Source organism: Peromyscus maniculatus, chromosome 16 (assembly GCF_049852395.1).
Source record: "Peromyscus maniculatus bairdii isolate BWxNUB_F1_BW_parent chromosome 16, HU_Pman_BW_mat_3.1, whole genome shotgun sequence".
NCBI classification, from domain to species: Eukaryota; Metazoa; Chordata; class Mammalia; order Rodentia; family Cricetidae; genus Peromyscus; species Peromyscus maniculatus.
Window position 1 is genome coordinate 62,024,073 of NC_134867.1, and position 25,789 is coordinate 62,049,861.

Consider the following 25,789-nt stretch of genomic DNA (forward strand, 5'->3'; position numbering starts at 1 on the left):
GAGAGAGAGAGAGAGAGAGAGAGAGCATATGATTAAATCTTTGGGTACAAAGCAGGGAACATAATCCAGAAAATAAAAAGTTTTACAAAAGTGATAAATTTTACTCAATGACCAATGAATTGAATAAAGAAAGCTTTTTTTAAAAAAGTTTATTTTTCATTTTCCTATTCTCTAAAGTCTTTTTATTTTAGGTCTCCATGAGAAAACACAGAGAAAGAAAGTCATAATCAACTCTGGATGAATGTTGGGCCACCTGGATCTCTTTCATGGCCCTGTCACCAAGGTGATCTCTATCTAATGCCAGGGTTCAGGCTAGTGAGGAGCCTGGGCTGTTTCTCCTTCTCTGTCCTTCTCTTCTAGATAAGGCAGGAAGGAGGAAGGAGAAAGGACAGAACAGACAGAAACATTCCACTGAACTTGTTACATTTCAAATCCAGATAGTACAGGAAGAGTAATCATCAACGGTCACTTAATAATTTAATAGATTATAGTTGTAATTGACAGCAAACTGGAGATAACTGAATGCGTTCAACTTTTTTTTTCAGAAAATTTTCCAAGTAGTAGAAGTGGACTTTGAAATGTCTTTATTTTTCAGGGTGTGTGGTGAGGTTTTAAAATAAGTTTATTTCTTTATTGTGAGCGTGTGTGTGTGTGTGTGTGTGTGTGTGTGTGTGTGTTGCTTGCACATATGTAGGTGCACACGTGTCACAGTGTGAATATGGAAGTCTTTTATAGAGATATGGAATTGGTTTCTCTCCCTCCACCACGTGGGGCATGGACTTGAACTCAAGCCATTGGGCTTGCGGCAGGCACCTTAACCGGCTAGGCCATCTCACCAGCCCACGGTGAGTTTTTAAACTCTGACTACACCTCTAACAGAGAGCCCAGCCTGTCTGCCAGACTTTGATTTAGACAATTGCCAAGAGCTCAGATTTCCTTTGGAATCTTTTGGCATTTGGCACGTAGAACAATATCCCAGAAGGGAGAGGAGGGAAGAGACGGACTTCTGTGGATGGTTAGGTAAAGCAAGGGACTGCCAGTCCCCTTCCCTCTCTGGACAGCCTTGTGAGTTTATCTTCATGGCTCCTTGTGGGCTCGTTCAGCTGCTTGGGCTCTTCTCTTGACTCACTGAACTCTGGGTGTTGTGGAGGGCTTCACGGAAGTGGGGGTGGATTTTTCTCTGGAGCCCGGAATTGGCTTCTCAGGTATCAGGGCTTGTTTGGACTTAGAATAACTGGAGATTTCCCTAAGTGATGAGCTTTAAATGTGGTACTAGAGTCAACTTTGGGCGCCATCTGGGAACGTGTGGAATATTCTAGCAAATAGGTTTGCAAGCTCCTGGCTGCTGCCTGAAAAGACCTGGTCCTCTCTGCCTTGGGGAGTGTAGCTCTGTTGTGGCCAGACAGTGAAGACTCTGAGGTGACCTTCAGCTGTGGCACCAATTTCCTCTCTTCACTCTTGGCCACCCCTGTGCCTCATTTTGGCTCAGTACCTCAGCTTCTGATTTTCCAGGTTACTTTAATTTATGACTTGGTTTGGATTCACTCACTGGCCATGACCTTGGCCCTCACCCCAGGAGATTATTTTCAGCGTTTATCCTGTGGCTCTCCCACGGCAACCTTGGGCAGAAAGTACTCTGTCCCATCACAGCCACGCACCCCAGGTCCAAAGACACAAAGGCCAAAGACCTATTATTCCAGGTTCTCTGTCTCCTGTTCCCCAACAGGCTCCCAATGAAGTGGGGCAGAGAAGCACAGTGTCAAGGTCTGCTGGGAGCCCCACTTTTACAACGAGAGGTCTAACACTTGTCTTCTAGCAGCACTCAAGACCACCATTACTGTGAAGAAATGTGCAATCACTGAGGTCTTCATCCTTTGGAGAGACAGAGTGTTCCCAGGAAGCAAATTTGGGAAGAGGTGCAAGCCACGCCCAGATGTGCCAGTGAGCAGGCCCGAGAGCTGAGTTACATATCCACACACTGATGAGCTCCCGAGAGAGAAGGTCCTTGTTGCACACACCCTCAGGCAGTAGACCTCAGGTTGTGGGCCTCAGGCCATCTTTAAGGACTTGAGATATTCAATTTAGGGGGAGGGCGGGGTAGGAGAGGAAGACAGAGGCACACTCTACCTGTAGAGCGGCCATCCACAGGAACGGATCAGAACAGCTGGAGGCACCATTGTGAGTTGAGATCACTGAAGTCCAGGATGTATGCCCCTGTCTTCGGGCCACAAACAACTCCGTGCAGATGGAAGAAAGCCCCACACCAGAGAAGACTTACAGGAGAAAACTGTCCAATAGTGGAACACTCTGGAAAGGCCCCGGGGCTGTGCTCTTCTCTGTAGCTTCTACAACCGCTACCCTAGAACACGGTCCGCTGCGGGACTCGGTACAAGCACCCTGTAAGCTATGGTCCTTCCCGTTGGAAAACATCCAGTGCTCACCCCAGATGACTCACTCTCCCGGGCGACCTCATAGACAATAAACGCAACGTGAGGAATGAGAGAAATCTCTGAAGTGGTGCTGCTTTCTAACACAACAGAGACAGCGGCGTCTGCATGCGCATGAGGTTTGCATCCCAACAGTCTTGAGTTGTGAGCACTCGCCACGTGCGGAGCCTGCTGGCTGACTTAGTTTACTCTCCCTTGGTCAAGTGCTTGGAGTATATTTGATGACTTGCTCCCCCTGGCACCACGACCACATAGGCCAGTGGAGAGGGGACAGAGCACATACGGTTTGGGTCACTCTTCTGAGCTTCGCCTGCCGGGGGCTCCCCTTTCTTCAGAAGCCCCTCTCCTCTCCACGGACTCCGATGGCGGCTGCTAAGGCCTCTTCTCTGAGGACTTTTCAAGTTGCCTGAGGCTGGGGCACGGAGATGAGCCCAGGTGTGCTATTTTTTTTTTTTTTTTCTGGTAGTTGTGGGATTCTGGCAGCCTCAAGCAAGGACAGGTCTGGCCCAGAGGATAAAAACAATATGCAATAAGAAGAGAGAAGTGTTTTCTTTTTTATGTTTATTTACTTATTTACCATGTGCGGGGAGCATGCATTTCTGTTGGTCAGGAAACAACTCATGAGAACCGGTAAATCCTGCCTTTCACCGTGTCGGTCCTGGGGATTGAACTTGGGTCTTCAGGCTTGGCAGCTTGGCAGCAAGCCCCCTTACTCTCTGAGGTATTCTGTTGGCCCCTGTCGTGACTTTTAAAGCTTAGTGGCTGCTTTGCTTTATCCAGGATTACAACAAATCCTTTTTTTCATCTTAAACTATTTCTAGCTGAGTTCATGTTACTTAAAAAAAAATAATAATAAACGAATTGTAACTAAAATATCCATGCGCAAGGTTACACTTCAGTGATCGCTTCTGTCCTACAACCCACTGTCAGTGATCCCCCTCTCACACACAAGAAAGCAGGTCTCAGTGGAGTTATGAAGTGCCCCGAGTCTTGCATTGCACTCTTGGCATAATCGTGGTGTTCACGGATAGCCATTAGGCCTCTCTCAGCAATTAGCACAAACATGTCTCCTTTGGCTTTGGTAGCAAGTCCCTCAAACCAGGCTGACCAAACACTGTTAGCTCCACACTTAGGTGGGGAAACTACGGCTGAAAGAATTAGGTGAAGGTCTGCTGTTGTGCACAGGAAGGACCGGGATTCGAACTCACCCTCTGGTGATCTCCATAACCACGCCTCACTGCACTCCCATGCAAACGCACGAGCAAGCGGTGCACGCAGAGGTGCGTTTCCATTAAAAATGAGAAATCAAGATCAGTACACTGACATCTCTAGGATTGTGTTTTGACGTTCTGGGAAGTCGCTGCTCGCAATCCCCGTGACTTTCTACCGTGACAGGATCCTGGTTTTGGAGTCCCTGACTCTTTCGCAGTACTAACTAGGATAAAATATGTCCCATTATCTTGAAACTTGATAAAATATAAATAGCTTGTACATTGTCTCTCTTGGTTTTTAATTTCGAATGAAATGTGGGGGGAAAAAAAGGGAAAAGGTAGCACATAAGAGAAAAGCAAAAGATAACTAATTCAGAGACTCACTTTGGGAGGCTCCAAAATTAGATCCCGTAATTAGTTCACAGTTTAGAAGCCTTTGGCGGAATTACAGTTATGCAAACACATTCCATTCATAGTTTTAGGAAGACTAATTTTATAGGTGAATTCTGCTTAAAACTGAGGGTCATGAAACTCTTATTCCTCATTTTTTTTTTTTCTCCTTTTTATGAGTTCGTCCTAACAACCTAGAAAAGCCATGAACTGACACCTACTTGTTTACTGGAAACATTAGCGGTAGGTAAAAACAAAACAAAACAAAACCAAAACAAAACAGCCAGCAAAGGAAAGGCTCAACGATGTTAAGTTAGAACAGCTGTGTGAGGGCAGGGACCCCTTCAGGGCCGGTGGCCCGAGGTGGCAGGCTCTGAATTCGATCTGCTCCAGTTCCTGTGTCTTAGTGAAACGCTGCCCAGGGGTGACGTGGGTAAAAGTCTAGATAGACGGTCGGTTTGCGATCTTTCTGTTTTCCTGTTAGCAAGCCCAGTATTACAATGCAGTAGAAGTAACACTGACTGGCCCAGGTTGTAGAGTTCCAGGAAGTGACCCCTGAGGCCACCCCCACCCTGTTAGTCACTGGCCAAGCTGAGAGCCTTGGGGCTTCCTACATGAAGCCACAAGACTTCTCACATGAAGCCTTTAGAAGACACTGTTAGATGCCTTTAGCCACATGCTTGAATGTTGGTTAAAAAAAACACAGCAAACAAACAGAAAACTTAAAGCGTTATGCAATGGGAATTCTTTGTATTGTAAAAATTCACATTTAAGATTCAGTTCTGCAGACAACTCAAAGATTAAATGATAGGAATAAACCATGCAATTAGGCTGACTAATCAAAAAGTTTCAAAAGAAGTATTTGGGCATGGTGGTGCAGGCCCACACAGTGCCTGGGAGGTAGGGAAGCAGGAGAATCAAGAGTTCAAGGCCAGCCTCAGCTATATAGAGAGATAGAAGCCAGCCTGGGTTATAAGAGATCTTACCTTAAAAAATACAAAGCAAGCAAGCAAACAAGCAAGCAAAAATAAAGAAAAAGAAAATGGTTACCTTTTCCCCCTCCCACCAAATGCACTGGCTGGCTGAATGGTGGTGGTGGTGATTATATCATCCTGGGTGTAACTTCTTGGATAGTTCCTCCCCCTACTTACAAAGTGACTCCTTTTGAACAAGTTTGTACGTGTGTGAAGCATCATCAGAGAACAAAGGAAGACAGGTCAGGGTAGTTTGGAATGTGGCAGCTAGCCAGCAAACTTTTCAATTCAGTGTGGATTTACACTCAGCTGGGAGATGTTTCCAGTCTTCAGCAACAGTTTCAGACAGGAGAAGTGTGTGGCAGCCACTCTAGGCTCTGGGGGATGGGCTGCTGGTCCCACTGGAAAAAGATGTGCAAACTGTAAGCTTTGTAAGGATCTGGCTGAACCTCTCGAGAGTCACATATTCCTCAGTGTTCAAGGAGTAAAAACCGTGCCCTAAGAGAGGCCCTCTGGAAAGGCCTCCATGACGAAAGAGTATGGAGGTGTGCCCTTTAACACAGACGCACCGAGTTAAATGGTCCATTTATTCTTGTTTGTAACGTTGTCTGGTTTGAGACAGGTTGTGTTTGGTGATGCTCTTCTGTTTCTGTGGGACTCCATGGTGATGTGTTTGCAGTAGGCAGAGTTTGAGGAACACCCCTGGTTCAGAGAACGTCACTGTTAATTGAAACAGGACTTTTCTGCATAGTTGACTGCACCTTAAAAAGCAAACGAGAGATTGTTTGAATACTGACTTTAGACACTTACATTTGAGTTTATTTATAACTTCAGAGCATGGCCACTTCCCGGAACTTTTCCAGGATTGGGCTGCATGGCGCACAGGGACAGTGTGCTTGCACAGAGTGTGCCAGCCTTAGGGTCTACTTCCAGAGTCACAAGACAAAGAACCCTTGAATGGAGCTCAGAGACATGGACAGACCTGTTTTTTTCTAACTAATTTTATTACTGGTCTCTTCTAACAGAATTAATTCATGTTTATTACAGAGACAGCTAAGCCAAACATAATAAAGTAAATAATAATCAAATACAAATCTGTCCTTCTAACTTATTCCACTTGAAATAACAATATTGTCCTCTGTTCATTCATGATAATTTATACAAAATTCCTAGAAGTGAGATTATAGCCCAAAGGCATACAGAATCCTAAACCTGTTGGCGTTCATCATCAAATTGCCTGCAGAAATCTATCAATTCGAAAAGCCTCATTTGGTGCATGAGAATTCTTGCGACTTCCTCTTCCTGATGTGAACAATAGATTAAAATATGTGATTTTATAGATAGCAACACATTTTTGTGTTTTTGTTTTCCTGGACAAACATAAACTCCATGTTTATCCACAGCTCCCTGTGCCCTTTCAGACATCATCACTCTTCAGTTCTTCCCTAGCCCCAAAGTTATATCTTGGCTTTCAGGGAGCCTCATCCTAGCATATTCTAGTATGTTCTACTACAGGATAGTAGAACAAGGGCCTGACATTGTCCTCCTTTTGTGAATTCTCTGTTTTAATATACTGCTCCCACCACCGCCCCATTCCTGCACATGTTATTTTTAATGTAGTAGTTTTAAGGTGAAGTTAATTGATGACATCATTCCAGAAAAATAGACACATTTGTTAAAGGCTCATAACGCACAGCAAGCCAAGTTATGATGGCACACTCATGTTGTTAGCACTAGAAAGGTAGAGGCAGGGGGATGGCTACAAGTTCCAAGCCAGTCAAGAGTTGCTGGGAGAGAAGACATTGTATCAGAACAAGCAAACAGACAAACCCATCAAAACTCAAACAAAAGGCTGAGATGAATCGTAAGGGGTCTGTTCGTGGGTGCTAAAAGACGTTTTCAGTCAAGAGCTCTCTGTTCTAATCCTTTGCGGATCCCAGCAAGGGAAGCTGGGAGGACCCCACACTGCAGCAGCTGAAGCATGGGAGTAGAGCTAGAGTGACAGACTGTCGTAAGGCAGCCGTGCTTATGAATTCACAACTAAATCTAAGCGTGCATTCATTTGATCAAAGCTATGTAACGCTCATTTACAACACTTACTAAATATCCCTACTAACTTCCTGCTTTCTACAAAGTGCCCTTGTGAAGTATCTAAGAAACACAATCTTTCTCCTATGTGGAATTTGGCATTCGTGTGTGTGTGTGTGTGTGTGTGTGTGTGTGTGTGTGTGTGTGTGTGTGTATGTGTGCCTGTGTGCATATGAGTGTGAGTGTGTATACTCACTCAGTTGTCATCTGGGCTTGGAATAATCAGGAATCAAGTAGCCAGATTTGGTGGGATATTGGAGACGTGTTCTAAATTTTCCAACATGAAGTCTTAACTTTCCATGGCTGATTTACAGAATGTCACAGAGTTGTGCAGAATACCTCATGTGTTCAGAGGGAAGTTAGGACTCTTTTTTTTTTTTTTTTGCTTTGCCTACCTTTGGCAAGAACAAAAGTTTGGGCCATGGCCAGGTCTGAGGTAGGATTTCCTAATTTTTTTCTTTTTTTAAACAACCTAGGAAGATAGATGAGGGGAGGCAAGGTTATGTATTTCTTGCATCCAGAATGAATTTTTGAAAGTAACAAAAGCTTAATCCTTTTGTACATTGAGACTTGCAAATGAAAATAAACACGGTTGTGTGGGTGACGTCAAGCACCTCTGCAGATATGACATTGAGGAGCACTCAGCCCGGTTTGCCTGGGGAAGGGTGGGGATGGGGTAGGCAAATGAATAAAGGTGAGGAGGATGGTTCGCTCTGGTGGTGTGATATTCAGGCCGTTACAAGGTCCCCGACTCATTTCCAGTGCGTCGGTACGTTATTCTTTCTATTAAAAAACCACAGTCCACCTGTTACTACAGGTGATGGACATTCCAAGCCAGAAGAGAGAGGCTTTCGTGCAAACAAATTGAGGGAGAGTTCACTTTAAGATGGAATGTAGCTACCCCAACAAAAACAGCACACAAAAAGACCCTAACACCTCCTGCGAGGGGGCCAGACTCAACTAACAGTAGAAAGTGGGGCTTAAAAGAAATGTGGGTAGGTTGTCTCCTAGGAAACTCTTCATTTCCGACTTGGGAACCGGAGCGGGCCAGTCCCCTGCCTCACGCACATTCCTACCCACTCCAGAGCGTTCCAGCAGGCAAAGATGGAACTCTGTGCTTTCTTTTGTGTGGCCGGACCGTTTGTTTCTCTCCTGGCAACAGCTTCCCCACCCTTCATCCTCCCGCTTTCTTCCGGGCCTGGGAACTGAGCGGCCAGGCGCTGTGTGGCTCTCCCTTTGCCTGGTTTCGGGTCCCCCTGCGCAGGCACGCATTCATTAGCGCCGGTTCCCAACACCCACAGGAGCACCAGAGGCCGGGACGCCTCATAAATATTTAGAAGCTCCCACCACCTTGCAGAGAGTAGGGGGGAAAGACTATTTAGTGGGGTAATATGCATGTGAATCAGAAGGGGGACAAAGGATGAAGGGTGCTGGAAACTCCAACAAACCCGTGATCCCCGGGGGTCATTCTGCCTGTTCCTGCCCACACTATCCCGGGCCTGCCTTCTTCCTGCGCATGAGCGAACTGAGCCTGTTTCCAAAGACAGTTGGCAAAGGATGTGCGTTCTTTGTTCTGTCCCGCACTTTCTTACAGACAGATTTGCCTTGCCCTCTCCGCTGGGCTGGCGGCTGCCTTCTTCTCTGCCACCCACAGACGTGAAGCATGTAGATCTACGGATCTACACTAACGCACCAGGCAAGAAAAGGGAACAGAATGTTTTTGTCGGGGGAAATGTACACAAAATCACTCTGTAGATCATATACAGTACAGTGACACTCACTACAGCCTCAGGTGATAACTCCACAAATGTCCTACCGACAGAACCCAGGGTCCCAAGAGAAAGTGTGCACACAAACAGCTACACACACACACACACACACACACACACACACACACACACACACACACACACACACACACACACACACACACTGAAGCTTTAAAGAACTCCTAGCTCTGACTAGAGCAAGGGAAGGCTCGGAGCTTGAGAGAGGAGGCTAGAAAAGTCTTTTTCTTCCCAAAGAACCGCCTCCCTGGGATGACGACCATGCTCTTGAAGCTGGAGGTGAATTCAGGGGCAGAAACATGGATGGATTGACCAGGCTGGTTTTCATCAGGAAGACAGAGAACGGCAGCTTCTGAAGACTCTGCACTGTGAAAAGGGATTGGTTCTCCAGCTAAAGCCTTGTGATGCCTTACAGTGACTAAGACAAAACAAACGGATTACAGGTTTTATAAACTATCTTGCTCAATTTGGGGCGTACACTACATAGTGAGGATAGCCTGAATAGTTAACTGGAGAAAATAACTCACTTTGGTATTTCACATTTTGGAAACACCTGAGATTGCAACTATGTTGCTTTAAATGCAAGTGTACAGATACTAGTGGTTACGTTTTATATATTTTTTTCTAAGAAAATGAGCAAAAATTCACAAGAATTTCCAATGTCCTCCCAGTCCCCTACTTACTTTAAGCGACCTTTAATAAAGCCAGGTGGTGTGGCAGCCGTATACCTCAGAAGCAGGTGGATCTCTGAGTTCGAGGCCAGCCTGGTCTACAAAGCTAGTTCCAGGACAGCCAGGGCTACACAGAGACAGCCTGTCTTGAACACTCCTTCACCCCCACCCCCTCAAAAATTAAAAATTACAAAAAAAGAAAAAGAAAGAAACCTTCAATAAGGCAGTTGCGGGTGTCTTAAGAGGGTCTTGTAAAATTCACACAGCAGCAGCGAGCCCCTCCTGAGACTATCACCAGCTGTGGTCACACAGGACGAAGGCCTGAGATGGCTCCTGACCAGTTAGAGAATTTTAACAGTCTGTGTACTATGAAGATAGGATTGTCAAGACAGTTCTCAGGGAGTGTGTGTGCGTGCGTGTGTGCGTGCGTGTGTGTGTGTGTGTGTGTGTGCGTGTGTGTGTGTGTGTGTGTGTGTGTGTGTGAGTGTGTGTGCGCGTGTGTGTGTGTGTGTGTGTGTGTGTGTGTGTGTGTGCATGTGTGTGTGTGTGAGTGTGTGTAGGGCACCGTGCCTGAGCCAGAGGCCGGGGATCGAGGGCTATCTGGACAAAGCTGGTAAACTCTGAGGTCCTGTTTTCTGTTGACAGCCAGCTTCAACAACACTTGCCAGGGTGCTCGATTTAGTCTGCTTTGGTGGGTCAGGTAGTAGCTATCCTTGAACCAGTCAGTGTGACCAGTGGTGTGCACCCCTCCACCTATCGTGGACCACCTGGTCAATTTGGTGACTGTGGCAGTAGGTCACCAAAATCATTCAGCAGAAAGGGGGTGGGGAGGTAACTCTTGTTATAGGAAGGCGAAGGATGGGAAGCATGCTGGACACATAACAACCGTATTACTCACACTCCATTTCAGCACTGGCCCTTCCTTCAGCTCAGGATATCTGTCCCTGGCCTGTGTGTTTGCGTAGCTACAACAAAACTTTATTTGGGAATCATGGCCAGGGAGCATTCTGAAGGATGGCCTTTGTCCATGCTGTCACTTGTGGGACCCATGTCTTCCACAAGGCTCCTCTTCCCAGCTGGCTGAAACCAGTCAGGCAACGATGGGGAGGGGGATGAGGGCTCTGGCCAGACCTGGAAGGGGCACTACCACTTCAGTTCATATCCTGTTGACTGGAACCCATCACATGGCCATGCCCGGCCTCCGGGGAGGTGTGAAATGGAGGCGTGGTGTCCGGGAGGAAAGCGGAATAAAGCTCACCAAGTTATCACCCCTCTCCTCCTCACCCATGCTGCTGCAGCACCCCAGCCGTGACTGCACTCCTGCACTGTTGTGACGGTTCCCATAGACCCCCTCACAGTATCTACCGCCCCACATCAGTGTGTGGGGTGCACCCTCCCGGGGAGAGGGAGAAGCCGAGTCAGAGAGGTCATTCACCTGCAGACCTAGAAATTGGTGGAGCCAGGATCTGACAGAGGATGAGCTGATGACATGGAGTTGCTGTTGGGGACACTAAGGGAAGTTTAGGAAGGTGTGGGAGTGCCGGGCTCCGAAGGAGCACTCAACCAGGGGAAGTCATGCCGTCCGTCCTGCTTCCCGCCTCATGCACAGTGTCCCAGAGGAAGGCTCATCTGGAGGTGGAGCTTTAAAACTGAGCCACAACCATGGGCGCAGGCTCCAGAGGGCCTTTTCCCACGACAGCCTATGGAGACAATCTGCACAAACTATATTTCGGGAGTTGGTGAGGCAGCCACATACCACTAAGGGCATGCCTTGTCTTGCTGTAGGGTGTCCTTTCCTCCATTTGTGAGAGGCAGCTCCCTCTCGTCTCCTGTTTAGCTCAGGGCAGCAACTTTAGAAACTTTCTCTGCATAACCTTCCTCCTCTCTTACTCACTGGTGGAGGTAGCTGCTTCTGTCCAGTGTCCCCCAAAGTCGCCAAGCATAGGCCAGGCACGGTGGTGCACACCTTTAGTCCCAAGCACTCGGGAGGCAGATCTCTGTGACTTAGAGGCCAGCCTGGTCTACATAGAGAGTTCCAGGACTGCCAGAGCTATACATAGAGAGACCCTATCTCACAGAAACAAACAAAAAAGACCCCAAGCATATTCCCATTGAGAGGCAGCCCATTCCTTGGTGCTCACCCCTTTAGTAACTGGGGAATTTCTTGAAGGTACAGATTAGCATTCATCTCTAAATGCTCATGTTTCCCACTGTACTTGGCAAGGGGAGCCAAGTAATACTTCCACCAATATCCCATGGGCATCCCAGGTTAAGAGTAATAACTAGATGTTAGTAAGAATTACAGTAGAAGCCAGTATGTATTGAAGAATCATCATATGTACACAGAGGCAGAGGGCCTTTATTTTTATTGTAAGACAGAGTTGCATGCATTTCAGGCTTGCCATGACCTCTCTATGTAACCAAGGATGATCCTGAACTTGTGATTCTGCTCTGTCCCCTAATAGCTGGGATTTTAGGTCTGTGCTACCGTGCCTGGTTATGTGGTTCTGGGCACCCACCACTGTCTCTGAATAGATGGTACTGGCCTTCCTATTTTGTAGTTGAGAAACATGAGGACTGCTGAGCCCAGGCTGCCTGCCCAAGGTCACACAAAGGGGACAGAGCCTTAGGTCATCATGCCATTTTACCTCTCGGGGCCAGCGTAAGTCCAGTGACAGGCTATGTAAGAATAGATAGGCACCCAGTAGAAACTGGAAAAGCACGTGGAAGATTCTTAAATGAGGCCTTCCCCAAGAGGGAGAAGGGAGGGGCAGTGTCTTCGTTATGTTCTGTGGCTGTGGTAAAACAGCATGACCAAAGCAGCTTAGGTGAGTTTATTTGGGCTTACGGTTCCAGAAGGTCAGAGTCCATGATTGTGGAGTAACGGTGTGGTAGCAGGAGCAGGAAGCTGAGCGCTCACATCTTGAACTGACAGCAAAGAGCAGAGAGAGAGAACTGGAAATAGAGTCTTTAAACTTTCAAAACCTACCTCCATTGACACATCTCCTCCAACAAGGCCCAAACTCTTCAGCCTCCTCAAACAGCATCATCAACTACGGGCCGCGTATTGAAATGCCTGAGCCTATGGTAGAGAGCTCATTCAAACAGCTGTAGTTAGGACAATTTCCGAAGACACCAGATGTGAGGTGCTTCTTGAGAGACATGGTGGGAAATGAAAAGTCAGGATATTGGTGGAAATATTAAGGCAACTCCACATAGTTAGAAGGGAGGTTTATTTTGTGGGGTAACTTACAAGTGAAGGGATAGGTTACAGGGTCCCGGAGAGGTGAAGTGCAGTCCAGCAGTGTTCTCTGGAGAACTCTGCTTGGTCTACCTCCAGCATCCAGGATCCAAGAACCAAGAGAGCCGGCACAGCTGGATCTTAGGTCTTAAGGGCTCCTGTCTCAGCCCTGCCTCGTAGGCGTGACAGTTACTGGAAGCCTCAATGAGGGTAGTACTTCTAGGTCAAAGCTGGAACAGCTACCCACTACATCAATCAGGACATCCAAGAGAGATGCCCAAGAGAGAGAGGACCCTTTGAGGGGCAGGAGAATGGATGTCAGGGGTTGAGCTTAGGCTCCCCAAGAGTAGACAAAAACCAAGAACAGAGAAGGTGGTGCCTGGAGCCTGGACTTATACTTAAGATTGGTAAGAATGTTTAGGAAAGGTTGGAAGCAGTTGACCCAGGTCTCTGCTGAACTGTAAATGAGGACAGCCTCGGGAAACCACTGCTGGGGGGTTCGGACCCTTCAGCAACCTTGTGATTTTCCCAGGCTTGGTCATTTCTAAAGCTCTGACCTTTCTGTCACGGAAACGCCTTTGTCCTTTGGCTAATTTGTGTTTGTTTTGGAGGCAGCAGGGATGAGGATGAGGCTGTGGAAGCTGAGCTGAGCTCTGCAGGCAGCCTGAGGAGAGGCGATCTGGTGCAGAACTGGGGAGGCTGCAGGGCTGCAGGGTCTTACGGAGGTGGAGAGGGAGGGCCAGGTGGCAGCTGGCTGAGAGCTCCCTGGGCACAGTAGACGTCTGTAGTAGACACGGGTGGATTTCTGGAGATCACTGAGTGGATGCATGCGGAGACAGCCGCAGGCATTCCAACAGAGCCCGCACTGACCTCCCATCGCAGTGCAGGTTACATTAGAGCGGAAGGGTGTCAAGCAAGTACCCTGTGAGAGTTTGGGGTCAAAGACACTGAGGGCTGAATGTGTGTCCAGTGTGTGTCTTGCCCAGGGTGAGCACGGGCCCTAGAGTGGTTTGGACTGTGGGGTCGTGGCCCTCGGCTATGAAGCACACCAGGACAGGTGGAATAGGCTGTAAGTTTTAATTAGCAGGAAGATCCAGGGCTTCTCTTTATTTGTCTCTTGTATTGCTTTTTTTTTTTTTTTTTTGGTTTTTCGAGACAGGGTTTCTCTGTGTAGCTTTGCGCCTTTTCTGGGACTCACTTGGTAGCCCAGGCTGGCCTCGAACTCACAGAGATCCACCTGGCTCTGCCTCCCGAGTGCTGGGATTAAAGGCGTGCGCCACCACCGCCTGGTTTTGTATTGCTTTTTGAGGTGGGCTGACCTTGAACTCTAGATAGCCCTACCCCTGCCTACAATGTGCTGGGATCACAGGAGCAGGCTACTACACTGTCTCCATTTGACTCTTGAGGGCAAAGACAGTGTCCCATCCTTTAAAAAAGATATTTATTTATTTTCAGTTTTTCTGAAGTTAATTAGTAATTTACTTCAATTACAATTAAGAATAAATAATAGATACAAGGACTGTTTCCCAACATTATGCAGAAATCAGGGTTTTTTCTTCTTCAATGAACTAGATGTTGCACATGATTCCAAACAGGCCCCGAGACTGTAGCTCTACAGTGCTGCCTTGAACTTCGGGGCACAGGCAAGAGGACCCAGCCGTGCACACACGGGGGAGTGGAGGACGCAGCCGTGCACGCACCGGGTGGAGGACCCAGCCGTGCACACACGGGGGAGTGGAGGACCCAGCCGTGCACACCCGGGGTGGAGGACCCAGCCGTGCACACACGGGGTGGAGGACCCAGCCGTGCACACACGGGGTGGAGGACCCAGCCGTGCACACACGGAGGAGTGGAGGACCCAGCCGTGCACACACGGGGTGGAGGACCCAGCCGTGCACACACGGAGGAGTGGAGGACCCAGCCGTGCACGCACGGGGTGGAGGACCCAGCCGTGCACACACGGGGTGGAGGACCCAGCCGTGCACACACGGAGGAGTGGAGGACCCAGCCGTGCACGCACGGGGTGGAGGACCCAGCCGTGCACACACGGGGGAGTGGAGGACCCAGCCGTGCACGCACGGGGTGGAGGACCCAGCCGTGCACACACGGGGGAGTGGAGGACCCAGCCGTGCACACACGGAGGGGTGGAGGAGCTTCACGCTGAGCTCCTGGCTGAGAAGTGGTCTCATGGTGTTTGGACCTTTGGAAAAAAAAAAAAAACAAAAGACCCCACCCAAACTGCTTGCAGTTTTATTTCCCAGCAAAGGAGGTGGGGGGTGCTCTGCCTGTCTCAGCTCTTTCTGGGGCGCTTTCCTCTTCCTCTGCGGTTCCCTTCGCCATAATGACGTCCTGAATGGACGTTGTCAAGACCAAGTTTAGACAACAGAATCCTATGTCAGGTGGAGAGCAAATAATAATCAAATTCAAGCAAACTATGTCTACAATGTGCTATCCAAGTTTACCTTCAGGAAGTGCGATTGGCAGTCAGCTGTAACGAGGTTCACGGGGGTTACATCTTAACAGTGCTGATGTGCATACAGGGTAAGGGGTCCCATCATGTTAAATCAGCAAGCTTCATGCTTAGAGTAACTGGCAACCATTTTGGTAGCCTGTCCTGGGACCTTAGGCCTGATGGGCACCAATACTGGGACCCCATGATGACACAGAGTAGGAGACAACCTGGGGAGACCTTGAGGCCCAGAGCCAGGAAAGCCCAAGGGGGTGGGGGTGGGGGTTGGAACTGAGTGGAGATAACTTGTAATATTATTAGGATTTTGCTATGGGGAAATCTGGTATGAAACAGGCCATTTAAATTTTGTGTTGTGGGCATTGACTTTACTATTGCATAAGTGCTGTGTAAGGGTTACCGTAAACCACTCCCGCAGAAATTGAGCTATAGAGGAAAGTTCTCAGGAAGTCCCTTATGGTGTCAGGGTTGCAGCTGCAACAGACTGGATGGTGTCCCAGGGTCTGTTGATAGCGTGGCCCTTCTGGTGAATAAAACATACGATTCCAATGCAAAGCTTGTTCAACGTTAGTGCTACAGTGGGGTGTGGGATTCCTTGGGAAGCCACACTCTTCGAGAGTGCTTTCTTTTTCCTTTTCAGTATCTTGGTTTAATGGTGCGGACTTTCATTTTGAAATGATGCCTTTGGCTTCAGTGGTAAATTCCTTTTGCAGGTCACATGGCCTAGGAGATGGGTGGTAGTGATGGTGGCATGTAGTTGAGCCATGGAAGCTGTAATGTCAGGCACCAGGGGTCCATTTGGTGCTATGAAGAGCTCCTCAGGGGACATCTGAAGAACCTACAGTGAGCCGTATGCCATGTAAGGACAAGAGTCTGCAGAAGCCGCCTGTGACTATGTGTTCATCTCCCTGTTTTCTCACTCTAAGATGTTTAAGTTCCTCAAAGGAAGAGCTATTTTCTCCCCCATTGTATCTGATTTAAAAAAAAGTGGCTGTGGCTCTTGCTGACCAAATGTCTGGTGAGAAGGAAGCAGCAGCTTGCTGAGTGGGCAGTAAGGGCTGTGGCACTCTCCTGCAGTTGGACTGTGCTCCTAGGGGTAGAGACCAGAGACATCTTGGCTTGGCTTAAGACAGCCCGCAGCTGGCTCCCATCTCTCCTCACTGGGAACTGAACCTAGGGTGTGCACATGCTAGGCAGGCGCTTTACCACTGAGGTAGATTCTTGACCTTTTTTTTTAAGATCAAGATGGGATCTAAATTACCCAGCTGGCCTTAAACTCACTCTGTAGCCCAGACAGGCCTTGGACTCTTGGTCCTCCTGTCTCAGCCTCTCAAGGAACTGGGATCACAAGCCTAGGGTAGCATGCCCGATGTCTCCATGTCACCTCTGGTTCCTGTCCCCAGGCCTCTGGGTCAGTGATGCAGTTCCCCTGTGGCGTCTACACTGTGGTGTGGTGAGTCCCAGCACAGCTTGGAGGACGGCAGTTGTCCACTTACCTACTGAGCTCTCTAGAAGATACGATCTTCTCCACCCCTCTAGGAACTGGCAGTTGCGTCCAGGGCAGTGGTGGGGGCGCAGAGGCTCTACCTAACTATTGCAGATTGCTTCTCCCACCTAGTAGTGGAGAGTTAAAGAACTGGCCGGCTTTCTGAGAAGCTGTAGCTTCAGACAGTATAGGGGTCTGAGCTCCTTCCCAACAGGCTGTGGACCTTTTACCTCCTGCATCAGCAGTAGGAAGTGGTTTATGCAATTGGAAGCCACAGAAAAATGATGATCGTGGATTTTGGGCTGTGTGAATAAAATTTCTATGTACTGAAGAGATATTTACAAATATTCCAAAACACATGCATGCTGACCAATATGAACTTATGCAGGTCCCTTGTGATTTATAAAATGGTAATACTTACTGAAAACTTAGTGTGTGGTACTTAATCTAGTTACCTTGATGGGATTTAGAATTTCCGAGGGGACACATTTCTGTCTGTTAGTGAGAGAATTTCTATATTGAGCTAATGGAGGTGGGAAGACCCACCAAATGTATGTGGCACCCTTTCTTGGGCTGGGGCTCTCAGACCAACTGAATAAAAAGGAGACAGCCAGCTGAGCCCTGGCAAGCCCTCTTTGCTTCCTGACTGTGGATGCACTGGGACCGGCGGCCCCACTCCCCGCTGCTGTGACTGCCTTGCAGTAATGTGAACCCTCAAACTGTGAGCTCCAAGAAATCCCTAATGCTGCTCTGTATGTGTTTTAGGTAGCAATGGGAAACAGAGGCATGCACGCGTGTAACCCTGATATATTTATGTTGCCACTTTTCACACATCAGTTTGGGATTTGAACCTGGGCCCTCCTCTGCTGCTTTTTTTGGACCCGTGGGCTGGGTGACACACTCATTCCCTGGGAAGAACATTTCAAGACTTTTGCCTTATGGATCAGGGCTTAAAGATGGCAGTACACCCACATCACCCGGGGGCAAGCAGTGCTGAGGACTTGGCAAATGGAGGTGCTGTGGGCTGCAGTGTTACCGTCCAGTGCAGAGGGAGGAGCTCAAACCATGGAAGCCCTCCTCACCCCTGTGTCGCTCACTACTGAGCGGCTGGGACTTGGCTGCTACCTCTCCCCATTTCAGACTTAGTGTCTGCGCCCTGCCCCCAGCTGGAGAAGTGTCAGAGCCTGGCTGGGGCCAATACTATTCATGAAGCTAGGCACAGGCCCAGCTGAAGTGTTGAAACCTGGTCAGCTGAGGGAGAAGAGAAAGTCAAGTCTGGCCATTGGGCCACAGAGGTCAGGAACCTGGCACAAGGAAAGGTCTACTGTCGCTGCCTGCCAGCGGCCTGCCTCGCTGTTCGGAGGGGAACTAGAGGGACATCAGCTGATGAGAGCTACAAGCCTGTCTTTAAACCCCTTGCTCCTTCATCTCGGTCCTGATTTCACAATTGAGTCGTTTCTTTTCCTAGTTCCGCCCCACAGTCATCCTCATCCCCAGACAGCTGCTTCTGGACCCAGAATCCTACTCCACGGGTGCCACCCCATCCCACTGTCTGCCACAGTTGGAGCTTGCCGTTTCTCACTGCTACTTAATTCCAGACCCACACTATAAATAGAGGGCACACAGTGAGGAACTGTTAGACAGAAAGTGTTACTCATTTTCCCATGCCACGTCTTATTTCCATGCAGAAACAATGCTATCCACAGCTGTTCCGAGAACCACGGTGCAATTAGTGATGATTATTTAAGTTGGTGGCCCTTAAAGTCTACTTATATAACGGTACATATCTGATGATTGGCCTGGACAGAAGGATGAGGGAACGGTAGATGCTGGCACCAGGGTGTGGCTCAGCAGGGGGATGAGGGTCGCTAAGGCAGGGCTGCAGGCTGCTGAACACACACACACTGTGGTGGTTAATTAGTATTTAACTCTACCAACAACCCATTTCTGCAAGTATTAACCTGGGAGAAGCAGAGGACAATGCTGAAGGGTTAAGGTTTCCACATTCCATTGGAGTAGGGTAAGGGCCCTTCTTTAATCTTCTTTCTAAACTGGGATATGTACCTAAAGAAACTGTTCATACTTTTGACAAAATATTATCTACCTTCACTGTAATTTGTAAAACCTAGTAAATCCAGGTTTAATGGACATACAAACAAAATAGTTTTCCAAGTATGTAGAGACTGATACAAAGAGGTAATACTAAAAACTTTTTAAAGAATGCTAGGATGAGCATGTCCCCAAGCCCTGGAAGGCAGATTCTACCTTAGGCTGCAGGACTACAGGAAGAGCCAGGGGGTACAGGGAGATGGGATATACTGCATGGCTCAGCCTGTAGCAAAGAGTGGTATGCCAATCTTTCAAAATTCAGCAGAAGAGTTGTATTGAGTTCAAGGTTGATCTAGGCTAGGCAGCTTTGGCTACAGACCTCGTCTCAAAAATCAAACAAAACACCACCATTGGAAAGCTTATACAGCTGTATTGAATAAGTATCAGGGCTGTGAATAACTGCTTTGAATCTTATATTCAAATACATAATAATGGGGGCTGGGAAGACTGTTGAGAACACTTGCTGCTCTCAGGGAACCCGGTGGTTCCCAGCACCCCTATGACATCTCACAACCGCCAAACACATTATAAAGGGAAAGTAACAGGGAAGTATTACCACTGTACACCAGCCAGTTCCCCTTTAATGCTGAAATCAGAGGTGACTTATCTCTGAGCTGTTACAGATTTAGGGGGACCACAGATATTTCTTATTAAGAGAAATCTCTTATATTCCAAAGAATCATTGAATCGGGCTAGGGATGGGACACACACCTCTCATCCCAGCAACTGGGAGGTAGGGGCAGGATTACCAGTGTGCGGCCTGTCTGGAAGACCAAGGCCAGCCTGAGCTAAGGAAACTGTCTCATAAAAAGGAAGGTGGGGTGGGGAGATAGTGTGAAAAGAACATGCCCTGCAAACCCCATGACCTGAGTTGATCCCTGGAATCCAGATTTAAAAAAAAAAAAAGCTGACTAGTGTAGCCTGCATCTGTAATCTTAGTACTTGTCCCAGCAGATAGAAGGTGGAAGGTACTGCCTGCAAACCTGTGAGCTCTCCTGGAGAGCCAGCAGGGAAAACAAGGGGGGCCTTGCCTCAAGAGGAAGATGATGAGATTCCTCAAAGCTACCCTCTTACCCCACACACATGGTACACGAGTGCACCACCCTTCCTCCCCCCAATAAAAAGGAGTGGGGGTCTGGTCCATTGGTAGAACAGTTGATCCCCAGCCCTGAAAATCCCTGCAAATACTGAACGCATGGAGCCAACTCTCAGGCCTTCTATTTCCCTGTAGTGAAGGCAGAGAAACTTTTTGGACTCCCGGAAGCTGCCCACCCCCCCAGCACCCTCATTTCAAGTTTGTCTACATGGTCTTAGAAGGATACTCAGAGTAGCTGTTGGAAGTGGGCTCTCTGTGAAGAAGGGAACAGCAGGAGCAAAGCTCAGCTCCCGCCTTCAAGGGGTCCTTCTGTTCTGCCTGCAGTAGATTTCTTCAGGAAGGGTCTCAGTGTTCCACTGTTACCAAGTTACGCTATAAAGTTATGATGTGTTGGGTGGGAAATTTGTTTTTGGAAAATGTAAAAATATAAAGCTTCCAGCCTTAAGTATTACACATCTAAGGGAAATGAAAACAGTTAAATATCTTAAAAACGATTTTGGAGTACAAAATTGGACACCTAAAGATGTTTGTTTTTGCAGTGCTGGGGATGGGACCCAGGACTTCTTGCCCAGGAGGCAGGTTGTTCTGCTCGAGTTCTGTCCTCAGCCTGACTGCTGATGGCTTTAAATGCATCTCTTGTCATCTGCTTAGAGGGCCACCTCACAGACTATACAACAGCAATCTGCTCTTCCCGGTGAAGACAATCCAGAGCCAGAAACCAGAGCTCCTCCAGTCCAGCCTGCAGATACAAGGAGTCCTTGGCTCAGGCTTTGTGAGGAAGGAACCCTAAGGGCTTTCTTTATACACACACAGAGAGCTATGTATATATTAAATATTTATTGTCAAAATTTCATATGTGTATACAATGTATCCTCCCCCCCCCTCAGGGTTTCTCTGTGCAGCTTTGGAGCCAGTCCTGGAACTCACTCTGTAGCCCAGGCTGGCCTTGAACTCAGAGATCTGCCTGCTTCTGCCTCCAGAGTGCTGGGATTAAAGGCGTGGGCCATCACCGCCCAGTTTATACAATGTATCTTGATCCTATCCACCTCACTGCATTCTTCACTGACTCCCTGAACATGGCCTCCTCTCCCCTTGATGTCTCCTCTTTTATTTAATAACTTATCAAGTCCAGTCGACACTGCCTGTGTTCTCATGTGGGGGCTATCTAATGCAGCATGGGTAACCACACTTGACTCTCCTTGGCCCAGCAGCCACGAGCAGATTCATTTTCTTTGTACAACACCAGCACTATTAGAGACCAGAGCTTCATACGTGAAAGATCCCACATCAGTGATAGGGTAACGTACTGAGAAAAAGAGCCCATGGCTTCTAGGCATCTGGCTTTGACTTATGGAAGGGCCAGCTGCACGTCTAGTCACTCACTTGGAAGGTCTGACGAGAACCCTGCCTCCAGGACTCACGGACCGAGAGACCAGTCATTCTGAGCCTCACTGTCTTCCACTGTAAAAGGGAGGCAATTATCAACTCGGGCTGCAGTGTACTGAAATAACCAAAGTGCCGGACACCCCAGAGGGCTCCTTTCCGTCCCTCACTGACCTTCGGGGAACCCAGTTTAGAAGTCACTTATGCCACAATGACTAGAGAAATACATTCAGCCTCTAAGTTGTAGTAAGGATAATGGCATTTGATTAAACGTCTGGGCATGACAGGAGTAGTTATATCCTTTGCTTATAAAGTGTTTAGCCACATGAGCTGTTTAACATTAACACACTGGGAACCAAATGGTATCTATCGAACATGCTAAAATAACCTCCCCACTGACTCATTCTGAGGGACCTAGATCCTGAAGAGAAAAAAGCATGAAATTAGCCCAATCCAGAGAAGCACTACTGAAATTAATGCCGTGAGTCAGTATGAGAACCGATCAAAACAGAGTGCATCTGAAGCTCATTCTCGCAGTCCTATAATTAACAGTTATTTTTTCCTTGGAGATCTGTTTAAACGTGGAATGAAGGTCAGATTACAGAGCGGGAGGGCCTGCATCCTGCCCGAGTGTTTCTACCTCCACAGGGTCAGATGAGCAGAAACCTTACACTACCAGTTAATATTTAACTGCTGGGCAGGGGTGGAAGCTGGATGCTGGTGCTACATCTGGAAGGGACACATTAGGGGTCTAAAGGCGGCACAATCATTCTACAGCAGCTCAGGGGGCCCGAGCTTCCCATCTTACCAGAGACACAAACATGCCTCAGTGCAAAGAAGGCATGCTGAAAACCAAAACACCCCCCCCCCCCCCCCCGCCCAAACAACAAAAACAGCCCTCAAGGCCCTAATCTACATAGTTATCTGACATTTGAAGTTCACCAGAGTCCCAGATCATTTTCGATGTTTCCAATAGTATCTGATAAACCTTTCAACAATGAAAGAGGACACTCAAAAGTTCTGTAAAGTATACTAACATACCTAGACTCCCCCATCCCTTTAATGGAAATTTAAATTATTTTTTATAAAGAATATTGGAACCAAGGCATCAAACATTGAATCTGAAGTTTAAAATACTTTTTAGCTCTTGTAAAGACGCCATGGTGATAAAGACAGAAGTGCTTGGATACTGTAAGTTTTTATTTTAAATGTCAAGAAATGCAGCAAGCTGGTAGGGCCAATGAAACTAAGAGAACAGAAAGTGCATTTCCACTCCTGGCTAATTACAGTGTTAGAATGAAGAGCCAATTTTAGTGTCAATAAAATAGATGACATGCTTTTTCACTGAAATAGCTATGACAAGGATCTTCACATACCTGTGTACACACAGCATCATGTATATTTATCCTGCTCATTTTGAATACTCTATGAAGAAGATATGTTTGTACTAATAGAACTAAAAGATCTGTAATAATTGTTAAAATGGTAAGGTTGAAAGTTGCACATCCCAACAAACTTTGTGGTCTACACTGCATTCATCATTTTGAGTGATCAATATTATAAGATGTCCACAATGTGCGGAAACAGGAGTGTAGGACAGATAAAGGCGGGATCTTTCCTGTGGATGGATGCCTGGGAAAGGGCAGTGGCTCCAAAGACAGCATGTGCACTGGTACAGCCCTCCACCAGCTGCCAAGCTGTTCTTAGGCAGCCAATCACCTCATCTCTCAGATAGGGCTACTCAGGCCTCCCTGACATGTTGGGTGAGTCCTGAAAGAAACAATCTAGGTAAGAATCTGGAGCTCTGGTATGCAACAAGTACCTGACACTCCTCTTTGAACTTGCTTGTCACAGAAGCCTACAAACATCATGTGCTGTTGTGGGGGTTAGGAATTCTCAAAAGAACAAAGTGAAGTCTTTACTCTGATGGTAAACAAACTGACCCACAGATCTGACATGGCATGTGAGAAAAATCTAACAAATAGTTGTGGTGGCATGAGACTTGGAGTGGAAGAGCTTTCCAAGGGGAATTCCAAGTCCAGAGCCCTACAGACGTCAAGCAGGTGTAGAGGTCAAGGTGGGTCCTGGGGAGACTAGAACCCATGAAGTGAGGGTGGCCAGCAACACGAGGAGAGCAGAGCACTTGGGGCCTGACGGGTCATGGTAAACTCTGGATGTTTTCTCCTTAGCTGAGAAATCAGGGGAAACTGAGCAGGGGAGGGATCCACGCGTACTTTAAGTCCTTACTCTGCACTCCATACCAACGACGGGCCGGCAGGGATTAATCTGCGGGAATGAAGATGCCCCACGACAGTGTCATTTTTGTCCCAACTACACTATAAAAGCGGCTGAACCTACGGGTCAACAATGATGGACACTATCATGGGTTCAATGGACTGGATACAGGTGGTAAAGTGGGAACGGCGCTCTGGAATAAAATATAATTGGACTGAACGGCAGACAGGACTCATCAGCCATAGTGCTGTGTAAATATTTAGTTTACCTCTTCCTCTTCGGGGTTTCCTCTTATGTAATGGGGATGCCAGCATTACCTAAGCCACAGGACTGCTCTGATTGACTGAACTGCAGAGGCGCAGCAGGCAGCACGGGCCCAGGAAGCCAAGTAAACCAACCTAGAAAGGGGACTCCATCTTGCACAAGCAGATCCCATGAATAATTCAGCAACAACATATTTTTTAATAATGTGCAAGATACAAACTTCTCATTCTTCTAGGTTCTGAAGAAACATATTTAGAAAAAGGAAAACACCCTTTTGATCAAATTGCTATTTCGTGCATTTACATAATTTGTTTAAAGAGATAATTAAGGTGAATATTCTACAGTACTAAGGACTATTATAGTTATTGTTGGAAATTCAAATTATTTGACTTCTGTGTTTTTAACGTTGTCCATCAAGGCAAATTCATTTGCTCTATCAAAGTAACTTAATTAAAAACAAAAAACAAACTCAGTGGTCTTTAAATGAAATTGCCAGAAGCTACCGGCTATGAAAGAGCATTTGAAATCGTTTCAAATACATTTGGTATCACACAATCTTAGCAATGCTCTTTAGAATTTGTGTAAAGCAAAGTTAAAAAAAAAACCCAAAAAATCTACTTACGTTCACATTTAAAACACAGTGACATGATTCACAGAAAATCATAGGCAGGGACAACTCTCAACACGGCTAATCTCGTCTACATTTTAATGGAGCACGTTATAAAGAACTGGCAACAAAACATGGATGATGCAGATTAAATGACGGACAGCTCCTGTAAATCACAGGACTTCATTGCTGCAATTCAGAAAACTGTTTCCCAAACAAATGTAAAAGGCAGAACTCCGTCATCCTGCATAGAAAGAAAGCCCTCTTTCTGGCGCACTGCTTTTTTTTTCCTTCCCCCCCCCCCAAGTGCGCAGAAACAGAGGCTGACTTCCCCCACTCCCCCGACCGTGTGCTCCTCACGCAGTCTCCCTTCTTCTGCATCTCCGCCACCACTGACCACCCCATCATCGGGGGTCCCCCCAGCTCCGCTCCTCTCCCACCAGAACCCACCCGCCGGGAGGCTAACGGGACCGCGCGTCCCGCCGCGTGGAGCCGAGCCCGCCCGTGGGTGCGCACGCCGTGTCCCGTCTCCGCCCACGGTCCTGGGGAGGCCCGCCTCGCAGCTCCCGGCGACGCCAGGCCCGTCACGCGTGGGGGGCTGGCTCCCCGGGGGGTGGTGGTGGTGGGGAGAAAGCTCCCCGGAGTCCCGCCGCAGCGGGCGAGAGAGACTGCGGCGCGGACGCCCACGCCAGCTCGGTCCGCCGCCCGCCAGCATCACGGGCGGGATGCGGGCTCGCCCGGGCTGGGGTCCGACGGCGGCCGGGTCCGTCCCTCCGCCCGCTCGCTCGCCCGCCCGTCCGTCCATCCCGCAAGGTGGGCGCCGCGCCAGAACGGTCCGGCCCCGCTCCTCCTCCTCCTCCTCCTCGGTCCCGGGGCCCTCGCGGTGCACACGATCCCCCCCCCCACCCCGACCCATCATCACAGCGCCCCCCCCCCACGCAGGCGCGCTCCGGGCCCGCCCCTCCCCCCACCGGCGCGCTCTCCGCCCGACAGGGCGGAGCGACCCTCGGAAGGGGCGTGGCCACAGCCCTCGACGCGCGCACGCGCCCTCAGCCTCCCAGCTACGTGTCGGGCCACGTGACGCCCACCCGAGAGTCGTGTGTGTGTCCGTCCCCCCCCCCCCCTCCCCATCCCTAGTGAAGCAACAGGACGTTAAAAAAGAAAAAGAAAAAAAAAATCTCGTTTTTCTGAGGGGTAGCGAGGAAGGTGGACGAGAGATTGAAAAAGAAAACAAAAAAAAAATCCCCAAACTATAGTAACGCGCCGAGAGGCGAGGCCAGGGCGGCGGCGGCGAGCGCAGGGTCCCGCCGGAATTCCTCTCCGTCGCCGCGCC

At 48.3% G+C, this 25,789-nt stretch overlaps 1 protein-coding gene across 1 annotated transcript; it reads right to left on the reverse strand.

Moving 5' to 3' along the window:
• Positions 1-1,530: 1,530 nt before the first annotated feature.
• LOC121823285 (uncharacterized) lies at positions 1,531-25,372 on the reverse strand. Its single transcript, XM_076552998.1, has 3 exons — positions 24,907-25,372; positions 7,506-24,700; positions 1,531-5,783 (listed from the first exon to the last, which is right to left on the reverse strand). The coding sequence occupies exons 1-2, from the start codon at positions 25,370-25,372 to the stop codon at positions 24,696-24,698; spliced, it is 471 nt and encodes a 156-aa protein (XP_076409113.1). The 3' UTR covers positions 1,531-5,783; positions 7,506-24,695.
• Positions 25,373-25,789: the final 417 nt, after the last annotated feature.